We start from the raw sequence: 12,938 nt of genomic DNA on the forward strand, positions 1-12,938 counted from the left end.
TTCAACAGGGACGCTTCCGGTAAAACGAGAAAATTCGCACGTTTTTTCTTTGAGCCTTAAACGAATATTTTCCTTTGAAAACACGCTACCGTTACTATTCTAACGCCTTCGAAACAAATGCATACCCGCACAGTATTAATTAAGTAATTATATCGAAAATAACTGAACCGTTCATTCGCCTCTTTCACCACCAGTTTTCTATTACCATACGAGAGTGCTCTTATTTGAATTTCACCAGTTGATTCGTCATTGTTGAAGCAAATTTTTTTCCAGCTATGCTACTAAAAAAGAATATTATTACTGCTAATAACCAATTAATTTTTTGCTTCTCACATTAATAATCCAAGGGTAGCTATAGGAAAAGGTGATGGCAGGTCTGCCAAAGTTACGCGGAGTAACCAAACGAGACTCTAATTAAAATTGTAGCCTGCGGAATGATCGAAGGGAGAAATTGCAAGCGTTGACCCTACTGCATCGATTAGAATTATAAACTATATATATATATATATATATATCCAACCTGTCTGACACGTGGCTGACGCAACTACTTAAAATTGAGATCTCGTTCTTTTCCGAAATCAGAGAGATTAGAGAATGGAATTGACTCTGAAGATGGTAAGAAGAATTTGGAGCAAGGAGGGACGTGAGTGAAATAGCAATGAAAATGTTGCTGCGTTTGAATGAAGAATATAAGGAAAGCTGGTACGAAGGGCTAATATAAAGCAATAAGAGACGCGGGTGTCTCGAAGGATCCTGCTGAGTCGAGCTAGCAGGCTGGATGGCGCTGGGACGTTGAGAACGAAAGAGCAAAAATATGTTCAATTTAGTCAGCGTGTGTCGGTACGGCGTTGCGGTATAGATCGATAAACGATAAATTATTAGACTCTTCTTTCCCAGCTTAAAGCTCGAAGCGGAAAAGAAGAATGGGCTGTAGCACGGTGCGAGGAACTTTAGCTCGTAATACAGCGCGCCAGCTCTTTACCGTTTAACCTTATTGCGAATCGTTTACGCCGGAGGATTATCCGGCTCCATAGCTCTTCCCACCACTCTTCGAGTGCCGCTGCCATTACACATCCCGTTAAGGCTTTCTATTCATTTGAATCATCCCCTCTGTTCCGCCCGCGCATCTCCTTCGCAAACTTTCAATTCGGTATGAAGCCAACCTACGTCGCGTTATTTGTCATTGACACTCGTAATGACGAACGCTTAAATTAACGCGAGACGTGGTACTATATATAGTAAATAATGAGAAATTGTTGTTCTCCTCTTGAAAGAGAGGATCGCCAGTAACATTAAGAGTATCATATCCATCGATATTCTAGTTTCAGCGGACGATTCTCCGGGAAGCTGGATATTTCCCTCGCCAGACCTTCCTTCATAGTACAGCTTTCAATTTGGCATCAACTCTATTAAGTGTCACTCACTCTCCATGACGGACTTAACGCAAGATGTGGCACCGGTACTGAATCAGGAAATGTTGCCCTTCTGTTGGAAGGATCACTCGTAATAAGAACGTTTATAATATATTTTGGAACGACCAATTGGACGAGGAATACATTCGTTTAATTGCACCACCCCTGTTCCACCAAGTAGACGTTCCTTGCAAAATTTCAGTTCGACTTGAAACTACCCTAAACGACCCTCGTATTTTCCATGCAACGACATTCGTTAACAAACGCTTGAATTAGCGCAATGTGATGGTATCATGCTGAATAAGAAATTGTTTCTCATCTCTTGGAAGGATCACTGGTAAAAAAAAATGTCTACTGATATTCCAGTTTCAGGGGAAGATTTTCTGGACATGGATATTCCACTCGCAGACCGTCCTTCGTACAACGGCTTTCATTCGGCATCAACTCTATTAAGTGTCACTCACTCTCCATAACGGATTTAACGCAAGATGTGGCACCGGTATTAAATAAGGAAATGTTGCCCTTCCGCTTGGAAGGATCACTCGTAATAAGAACATTTATAATATATTTTAGAAGGACCATTCGAAACGACGCAGGTATTCATTTTAATTACCTCCTCTGTTCCACGACTATCACTAGATCTTCCTCGAAAACTTTCAATTCGGCGTTAAAGCACCCTATATACACTACCCTCTTACTTGCCATGCACTGACATTCAATGACAAACGCTTAAATTAACGCAAGGCGTGATACCATGCTAAATAAGTAACTGTTTCTCTCCTCTTGCTATATACATATATGTGTAAGGATCCTTCGCGTATTAACAGGATCCCCGTATTCCAGAACGAGCAATTGTGAATGGAGGAGATATTTATTTGAATCGCCCTCTCTATTCCAACCGCATATCCTCCTTCATCCAGGAAACTTTCAATTTGGCATGAAAGTTATAGCCTCCGTCCTATTATTTGTCACTCATACTCAATAACAGAGTTAACGGAAGATGTGGCACGGTACTAAATAAGAAAATGTTTCTCTCCTGTTGGAAGGATCGTTCGTAATAAGAGCATCCAGCGATATTCCGGAACGACCAGTTGGAATGGTTGGATGCTCGATGTTTCACTGGACGATTCTCTGGACGTGGATAAACCGACGGACGACGGGATAAAATCAATAGAGCACGGGTAAAACATTAGGTTTTAAAAATTTTATCGGAAAATCGAAATGTCCTTCAGCTTATAGCGCCGAGTTGCGCCGGCCGTAGTCATCGTAAGCAGCAACGCGTGCCTACATTCGGCAATAACAATTCGTATCGGGAAAATCGGTCGCCGGGGTCTGAAATATATTAGAAATTTTATGATACTCACCAGAGATGCAATATCGCTATGGAGTGCAATATTTCTTGCGACCTATTATTGGTGTTTTCATAGCTATACAAGTTGAAAAATATTAAGGCTCGTTATTACTCGCGCTACTAATCCTTCTCTCGTTCCCTCTTATTCTCAATCATGATTAACTGTGCAAGCTTTTTTCAACATGGATTACTCATTACGCTTTGCTATCTAACAATTTTAATACACACACGTTTAATGAACCCATTCCTGTATATACCTCTGATGGATCGCTATATATATATGATTTTCGTATATAACTCTATCCACACGGATACTGATTTCACCGAAAATACACTGGATTCGTGTATTAATTATAGTGGCATGGATAGACTTTATCAAAGAGCTTAGCGAGACGTAAACTAAATTCTGAAATAACTTCATCGGTGAAGCACATTAGGTTTATTCACTTTCAAAAGTTTCACAGTCGCGATGGAATAATTACTATAGTTGCGCGATAGCTTCGTACAAAGATTTCCCAAAGTTTTCCCGCACACTGTCTAGGTTTTTCAATTTAACACTGTCCCTCAATTGTTTCATTTCTGGGATCAGCTTCTCAATAAATCAACAGCAATAACAAGTGGAACCAGGTTAAATTGATAAATAGCTGCTGTAATATAAAAGAATGACAAGATAGAAAACGTGTAACGTGACTTTCAGAAATGTATTTTCATGGGGGGATGAGCTGAACTGAAAATTGATTTAGAAAAATGAAATTACACGATTGTCGCCTCGGCAGCAAACTTTATTGGTTGATCAACTTTAATTTCGATAAAGATGATTTATATCTATGAGATTGCCAACTGGCGGAGACTACTCCGTTATTTTTCCGGAAGTAGGGAATCGAACACGCTCGATAAAGGCAGTTAAACCTACGTTTCTTTATTTCTTTCATTACCTTGAATTTCACTTCTACAGAGCGAACCTCTTAATTTTCAGTAAAATGACAGGGAGTTTTTTCCTTTCAACCTAATAATCTCCGTTTAATTTATTTGGTAGGAGGTCATTATTTTATTCGAATCTCACTTTAGTAATCAATTTTAATCACACACATTTGGTTAACTCTCACTTTGTTTTCTTTTTATTTTCATATTAATATTTTAGCTGTATATATAACTATAAAACTGATAATTTTAATAACCTAGCTGACCATTATTATAATGATTTTAATTACCGTGCGATACCTGTACACGTAAAGGGTTTTAACGATCCCATGATTAGTAGGAATCCCCGTTCAATATTAACAAATTAATTAAAAATTCACAAATGTGTTTTCCTTAAAAAAGCAAAATTTAAACAAAGACCCGGATAAATCATGGAAAACATTCACCACGGTAGTATTATAACTGGAAATGTTTATTCGAGTTTCACTAGAATGAAAACAGCGTTGTCTGGACGTCTAAATAATAGCTTTAGTTTTTTATACAGTTTTCCAGAAAAATAAAAAGTACATTGTTTCCTCAGTTTGACGAGGAAAAAATTATGCCTTCGAGGAATCGATTTCGTTACGCGAACGTTATACTATATGCGATTGCAAAAGTTTGGAGATTCTGTAAGCATTTACGAAGCAAACTACAAGTTCGGTAACGACGGAAACGTTTCGTTCCCCACGCAAAAGTCCTTGCCAAGAAAATATTTAAATGTTCCCGAAACATATTTATACTTTACATTTATATTATTATTATACTACATAGAGCAGTGTGCTAGGCGTATAAAATGTAAGGAAATAATTTTATAAATAATTAAATTGATACAAACTCATAACTATGGAAGAACATTGATTCTAAAATGGATGAAAAGTTGGAAAATTCAGGGTATATATATATATATATAGGTACGAGACGTGTTCGTAATTCCATATGGTTCTCTTGTGTGCGCAGGGCCTGATGACAACGAGCAAACAAAGAAATTGGCGGCGTTTGTTGGCCGTCGGATTGGTGGCTATTGTCGTGGTGGCGTTGGTCGTCGCAGCGTCGATTCTCCTAACGGGCAGACCAGATTCTTCAGCATCGGGCACGCCAGGCACACCTGGCATCTCCCTCGAAGAATGGCTAGCCGGCTCCCTCTCGGCCAAGAGCTTCAACGGCACTTGGCTCAGTGGTAAGTATTTTCTACATCTTTACTTTTCAATAATCAATATATCGATCTTATATTTATCATTCGAAAATGTCGAAAATCCCATCTCGTCGAGCGTCAAACTTCTCTCTATCAAACTGATCAATTTTGTATCCTGCTCGCACTTGGTCCCTCCTGCAGCTTACATCCAGGATCGATTACAGTTTCTTTTTTCTTCAGACACGTATATATATATATATACATATAGAAAAAGTCTCGCGTTACAGGAAGTTTTCGATTGTTTATTCGAAAGACGATAAAAATGATAAAGTATCTACTCGCTGCTTGTTTATGATAAATTCTGCGAGATTGTATATGGGCGACTGTGCATTATGAAAAGATTCTTAGGTAAATGTGCAGGGTCTAGTTGTCAGTGATAAAGTGGAAAAAATGGTAGGCGCTGGGCTATAGGAGGAAGTGGAAGAAGAGGAAGAAGTTTTGTCGGAGCCACAGGCCATTTTTTTCAGTAGACTGCAGCTTGCTCGGAAGGAGCCCGAAGGCCAATTCGTCTCTATCTCCGGCTGCTATTTCCCGCAGCGAGAAGTTCGTTTAGCTTGGAGGCCCGAGTGGCTGAAGGTCGTTAATTTTTAAGAGGCGACAGGATCGACGTGGCCATTATCCTGTAGGATCTGCCGCGCCCACGTAATTGCGCGAGGACAACCGAGCAGTTTCCAGCAGATTACTCAGATAGCGACACTTCATTCACGCGACCGATTCTCATTGCCAGATCTTGTCCCTTATGATTCACGCTACTCTCTCTCCGTACCCTTTCTCTCTTCCGCTTCCCCTCAGGAGACTCTCTCCCTCTTTCGTCTTATCGCAATAAAATTGTCAAACATACTCAAAGCTAAGAACTTCCATTAAATTATCTTGATAAACTCGCGAAGAGTCAAGACTCGTGAATGAGAGTGGCATAATCGTTTAAGTCAAGTAGCTCGCTGAAGAGATTGAGGGAGAGGGAGAGGGAGAGGGAGAGAGAGAGAGAGAGACAGAATTAGGGTTTTAAAGGAGATTTTCAAGCAAAAAATATATATATGTAGACGAGCGAGTGAAGGGCCAGGAAGTAAGAGTGGAGGAAGATAGGTAGGCGATAGTTGAGTTTGATAAGGCGTTAGTGCGTGGTTGACTGTAAGAGAAAAAGAGATAGACAGAGTGAGGGGGGAAGGAGAGGAAGAGAGCTATGCTGTATGGCCGTAATTATGGTGGTTGATGAGAGTTTCACGCTAGGTTGGACCGCATGCCGCCATCTACTCGGCGGCAAATTGAGGTAACTCAGTGCGCGGTTGGTTCCATATGCGTTTACCTATAAACTCTCCAAGTACTGCGTACCATTTACCTCTCCGCTACTCGTGGATGCTCTTTCCTCCAGCTGATGTATTTATGAAACTCCACTCGCTCTATCCTCGTGCTAAAACCAAATTTCTCTTTCTCGCCTCCCCCCCCCCCCCCTCACGGATCATTTTACTTTAAACGTCGACCCCAATCATTTCACCCCATCCGAACGCTTGCTCCCTTTAATCATCGGATAAAAAGATATATACTGCAAAATATCGATTATCGAACGCAGCGCGTTATAACCATTAGATCAAATCATTTCTATTTATATAGACGGACTAGCGTTAATTAACATCACGAATAATCTTTGCCGATAATCGAATGCGATTTGTAAACACCGTTTAATGAGACAATTTCATTTATATCCAATAGTATAAACATTTATTTATCTCGCGTGGGGCATAAAATTATTTCCCCAGATTTTCAAGTCAATTATTATCAATCGAAATCAAATGCACGTGGAACGTGCATTTCTATACATTTGTAGCTTCGATCCAACAATGAATCATCGGATACGCGATATGTGCTAATGATTAATTTTAATATTCAGCTTTAATTATAACTGAATGTACATTTCCGCGCACATTATGACGAAAAATGTAGTGGAGAATAATAGTAAAGGTTCTAGAGTTATTCTTCTGATTGGATTTTTTGTTTTTCTGCTCATTTTAAAACTTCGGATCGTATGAGGGGACAAGAGTATTTAATTTTGCGTAATCTGTTTCCTCGAGAATGGTCCGTTAATCTTTCGAAGTAATTAATGTGATATACGTGGATCGTGTAATGAGACGGTAGGATTTGATTTTGCGGATAAATACTGATTGATTCAGTCCTTGTGTATATATATTTATAGCTTCAATCGTTCAATCAGACGATGAATAGGATAGGATATATCCGCTCCATGAAAACTAACATAAACATAATGCAGTGGAAATATGTGTGTATGTATTTTTATATGAAAAACTGCGAGAAAAATGATAAAATTTATCAATAGATAGTGTTGATAGTGTGCATATGCACCATTACACATTCTCATCTTAATATCACTGTGTTGTATGCACACGGTGAATAAATGAATGTGTTTTCATGCATTATGATGACAGATACCGCGCAAGGGAATACCAAATGTTTTATCGTATTTCTTCTGTCTTCCGAAAGAAAAAGAGAGGCTATCAAATTATTTTGACGGAACAATGTCGCTACTACCACGATATAGTTTATGTATGGTATGTTATTGCATTTCGCGCTGCATAATACTTGCTTTTTACAAAAATGCAAAGTTCGTATTTAGATTTGGGCACTGAGGAAAAGTTTGTCAGACTCAACTTCTCTCCAAGTAAAAAGGACGAGTAAATAAAATAAACATTCGGACTTGCGATCTTCTAAGATATTGTTGCAATGCAAAAAACAATGATGAAACTTATTTGTGAAATATATTTCAGATGTAAAAAGAAATAAACTGTAGTAAGATTTAATTATTGTTATTTTGAAATGATTAGATTTTTTCATAATTTTGATATGGTTTTTAGGGGATTGTCTTTAATGTAAAATTTCACCTACGCTTAAAAACACACACACACACATGTCTAGCTAGTATATATCTTTAATATAATGAAGAAAAAATACATTGATACAACGAATAATTTATTATAATCATAAAATTATTCATGATTCATTATATCAATAAATTTGTTCATTATTGTAATAAAAATGTTTACTGGCTGAAAAATTTGTTCCGAGTTTAAATGTACGTAAATTAGTAACTAAATTATTTAATTTTTATCTCAGTAATGGCCACCGTCTGTATTCCTTTTTCAAAAAGTGGAAAGTTTTCAATGAGTTTATCACACGCTTGAAATATAACTGGAAAATGTATAGCCTACTAAAAAGGCAGCTGTAGCTTACGCAGGCTACTATTAAAAGCGACGAGGATAACTATACATTGTATTTAATGAAAAAATTGTAAATACAATAAACTTTCTGATAAAAGCTTGTAAATACAACATAAAATGATAGAACATATTTACTTATTTTGTAATATTTTCTTTCCCCCATTCTATTAAATTCAAGAGAAAAAAAGCGTCTTATAACTAATCAGATTATATTCACTAATACACAGAGACATCTGCGTTATCTTATGATTCCCTTTGACTTGACGGTTTAGTAGATGTTTCTGTCAAATTATTTAACGTGAAAGCAAGTGGAAGACCATAAGCGCACACATGTGTCTTACTCCGGAAGAACAAAATGTAAATGTAAAATGAAGCAATGCCAGGATTGGAACAATTTTACCGCTTATTACTTAATAAATGTAACTATCGCTATATATTTATACTTTATTTGTACTTAAAGCGAGAATGTGTATGTGCTCCAATCATTAGCCTATTACCGAGTAGGAATTTGCTCGACCAAAGTATTAATAAAATAAGGAACAGGCAATGTTAATATGTTGTAAATTTATGAAACACCATCAAAACATTTATAGTACTCTTTAAATTATTAGTAGATGTACAATTACCTAAATTTCATTTCTTAATAAAGATGATTGAAATTTATCTAATTTCTTTCAATGTGCTATTCCATAACTATATTCTTTAACTACGAATATTATTATAGTGAAAGTTACGGAGATTTTAACCGAATGACTCGATATATTTGACTGTTCAATTTTCTCTAAGATCTTCCGTTAATCTTTTGAAGCAATTAATAGGAAATAGGTATCGTGTAACGAGACGACAGGATTTGATTTTACAGATAAAGGGGATGCTGATTTAGCGCGAGGAGAAACGTTTGTACGGTATCCTTTTGTGAGTAGAGGGATATAGTTGGGTGGTAAAACGGATAGAGAGATAAAGGACGGAGAGCGAAGGGGGGAGAGCAAGAAGGGATCGCAGTTGGCAATTGGTCGAATTTCACGGGAGCGGTAATTAGTTAGCACGGAGATCGCGGATATACGTAGTGCGATCGTGTACTGTCCCTGGTGCAAGAGATCCGGGCTATTGTCGCAAATTGAAGCTGGATACCTGCGTTCACCGTGCATATCGTGCTTTCAACCATTGCCTACTATAGCAACAGACACACTGCGCAACGTTAATTTCCATCCGCTGCCAACCGGCCTGCCTGTCTGCCTTCCTGCCTGCCTACTGCCTATCTACAATTACACCAGCCATCGATTTTATCCACCCACACACACACACCCTCCCCCACTTCCACCGCAAACATCATTTTCTACAATTATTACCCTCTAATTGAATTTTCCACTCTGCCAACCCTATCAACTTTTTCCTCCATCCACAGGACCATCTCACACGATAACGAGCATCGCGCCAACAACGTTTGCTCGATTCCCGCAGCCTTTCGCCAAAAATTCTCCCTGCGAATTTTAACGCGATCCTCGATATCGTTCAGCGCGACAGGGAGGGTATCGGTATTGCTTAAGGACTCGTGCAGGGGGATATCAGGATTTTTTTTGCTGGTAATTAGGGGTGGGTTAAAAAAAGTGTGAAGCGTGAAATGAGAGAATAAAATTGTTGTGGAAAGTATTTCTGCAGGGGTAGTCGTTAGGTGCGTAATTGGCTGAGCTGCCAAAGCGAAGATCTGGTTAAACAGGAAGCCTTCTAAAAACTGTCGTTAATTAAGATGCGATAGGAAGAGGAGCGAGAGAGAAGAGAGCAAGGAGACAAGTTTTTGGTTGGTAATTGGTAACCACAGCGACGTTGGATACTGGCATCCGCACCAGGCTTCTCCTTTACGAGCCACGGGGCAAGGGTAGGAGGGGGAGGGGGGAGGGGGGGGGGGAGTAAGAACCCGAAGAAACTTTGCAGAAGCTGCATCGTTCCGGCGAGAGCATAATGCCCACTGATTAAATCCTTTTCTGCTCCTGCAAAACTACAGGATTAAAATGGACTGCGTTGCAACATTTTTTTATCGTCCCTGCCGTTCTTCTCTACCTCGCTCACATTTATTATTTCCTCGCTGTCTTATTTCTGTCATTTCGACTAAAAAATGTCCATTAATTATCTCAGTTTAATTATTATACGAGTAAACTTTGCGACTTCTCGAGCGAGTAGTAACGTAGGTATACGTTCGGAGAGACCATATAATGTGCATGGCGATGACAAAAACAACCGATTCGCGCAAATAATTTTTACGTGGGTTTCGGGTACCGAGTAATTAGTCATTTTCGTGATTTTGAAGTTTAACAGAGGCAGAGAGTCGTTTTCCGAAATTGAGTATTATATAATAGCATGGAGTTAGAGAGTGTTCCAGTTTTTCTCCAAGCTCGACCGCAAAGGACATCGGCAACAGGCAAAGTTGGCCTTCTATGCTATATACCGTAACCATTACTGTAGCCGAAAAAAAAACTCTTAATGAAAACATCCCATCCCATCCCATCCCATCCCATCCCATTCCGACCCTTCCAGTTCTTTTCCCTCTCGCTTCTTGTTAAGCAAATCAGAACTCCGCCAACCACCTTCGTTACAGTTATTCAAAAATTTCTGCTCCATCTTTCAACAAAGAAAAATTAATGAATCCCTGTCTTATTTTTATACCAATAAAGCAGTCTTCAAAAACTTTATTAATCTCTTTTGTACGTTGCTAAAGCTTCAAATTCAAAGAGCAATTAGTAGTTTACTGCTTTAATATGAAAATAAATTGGAGTTGAGAGTGTAAATTACTCTGATTTTTAATGAAAAAATAGTTCTCCTAACGAGTCTTGATAAGTTGTTAGGTTTCCTCTCGTCGATTGATCGAACGTGAAAAGTTTCCGTCGTTAAAGTTAACCAGAAGAGGGAAAGAGAGAGAGAGAGAGAGAGAGAGAGAGAGAGAGAGAGAGTTTCGCGCAGATACAACGAACAAACAATATCAATTGACTACACTCGAGATTCATATTTGTATTCTTCGATTCATTTCAATAAACGGGCTTTCCACGTCTCAATTGTTTTCATTTCATCACTGCAAAAAATATCCCTGGTGAAAATTTTAGTTGATGCGCTTCCCTTTTGTTGAAGCAATATTTACACGAATTTTCGATTTACACGCTTTCCAGCCTGCATATATATACGATTGCGGCTCGCTGACACTTACGTTTTTTCATCAGCAAAATTGCTCGCTCATAATAATAATAGCGTAGAACAGCAGCTGTCGAAAATCTGGATCTCTCGTGACGCCATATGGTCGTGTTTGCTATTCGATTTGTTTTTATTGGAAATAATTCATATATGGACGCCTCGTATAAGCTGGACAGACGTGATACGAGCGTTATGCTAATATGGAAAAGGGTGAAAAAGGATAGGGGCTCGAGGTGAAATAAAATAGGGATAGAGGAAAGATATCGGCTGAACGAGTAGCCACGGGCTGTAGATGGTGGAATTTGATGGGAAAGTAGGCTAGCCCTCTGGGACCTGTTAGCGAAAGATAACAATGATTCTCGCGAGCCGCCCATGACTGGTTGCTCGCTCGCTCGCTCGGTGTTCGATCGGTTCGAGCAATTCCAGACGGTACACGATTCGATCCCAGCTCGGCTTTTCCCCAGTTGTAATGACCACCTGGGTGAATCGCACACACGAATCTCACCTACAGCGAGAGCAATCCCGAGGGAATGGTACGCGTTCATCTCCCACGGTCCCTGAAGGACCACGAAAATTATGGACAGATTCCATTCCATTCTCGACCGATATATCGGATATCGCTTATCCAGCCTGGCATGTGCTCCCAAAAACCCCTTGTTTGCTTTCTACCTGACAGTCGTTATTAACCCATTAATGCGGCGCTCCACTTTTTTTCTCAACTTTTTACCCCCTCCCCCGAGTACCAACGCCCAGTAAAAATGAATCAGCCGCAAGTTTCGATTGGTAAAACATTTTCCTTTTTTCCATCTAGTTTTCCTCTCGCATGATTTGTTTGCGAGCCCTGAAACGAAATCTGACACACATATATACCATGATTCACCCGAGGGATAGTAATTTCGTAATTTTATACGAGGGTATTATTGACAATAAGGGTGATGAGCAGTAAGTGGATAATTATCTGAGAGGCATTGACAGAATGTTTGATTAAGCTAGAAAGAAAAAGGATGAATGTCGATAGGTCGACTCGTTATGTTTGTTAGGATATTCGGCCAGGCAGGATAATAGTGGCGAGATTAACAATAAGTCATCAATCATTTTCAGCAAGCTGTATCGTTAGCGTGAAATATCGCACGATTAAGCCTAAAGTACGGCTATTAGAGGCGAATCCTGAATTTCCAGTCGCTGGAAAACAAAGCCACAGGACTAATCGTTCGATTACTTTACATATTCATTTGTAATCAGAAATGATATAGGACTATGTTGCTATGCATTGTAAGTAAACAATAACTGCTCAAAAGGAGTCATATCATATTGCTCTACATCTCTCGTTTGCTGCTATTCAATCTATCAAATTTTAATTAAAAATGTATTTTCTTAATATTGTAAAAATTCACTCTAAAGTTTCTTCGAGTATTTTCATAGAAATACTTGACCTTTTTCACGGAAATTAATAATATCGTATTTTTATCCTTAATGGTGGTACATTTAAAGCATTTAATTTTAGGAAAGATTATGACCCTGGATGGTGGCTTGGTATGAGCCACTCTAAAATTACAAAGTGCCACGTGCAATATGATCTTGACAAGAGCTTCTCGTTTAAAAATGAATTTAGTATA

General features: G+C 38.8%; 1 protein-coding gene across 2 annotated transcripts in view; it reads left to right on the top strand.

Moving 5' to 3' along the window:
* The window catches only part of ome (dipeptidyl peptidase 4 omega), a 182,363-nt gene that overhangs the window by 107,504 nt on the left and 61,921 nt on the right, over positions 1 to 12,938 (top strand). For both annotated transcript variants that reach the window (XM_066731811.1, XM_066731812.1), the window contains one exon: positions 4,681 to 4,900. In XM_066731811.1, the coding sequence (XP_066587908.1) occupies positions 4,681 to 4,900 (220 nt within the window). The remainder of the gene's footprint in view (positions 1 to 4,680; positions 4,901 to 12,938) is intronic.

Source organism: Prorops nasuta, unplaced genomic scaffold (genome assembly GCF_024137725.1).
Source record: "Prorops nasuta isolate Cenicafe-Biocafe unplaced genomic scaffold, Cenicafe_Pnas_1.2 PNAS00009, whole genome shotgun sequence".
Lineage (NCBI taxonomy): Eukaryota > Metazoa > Arthropoda > Insecta > Hymenoptera > Bethylidae > Prorops > Prorops nasuta.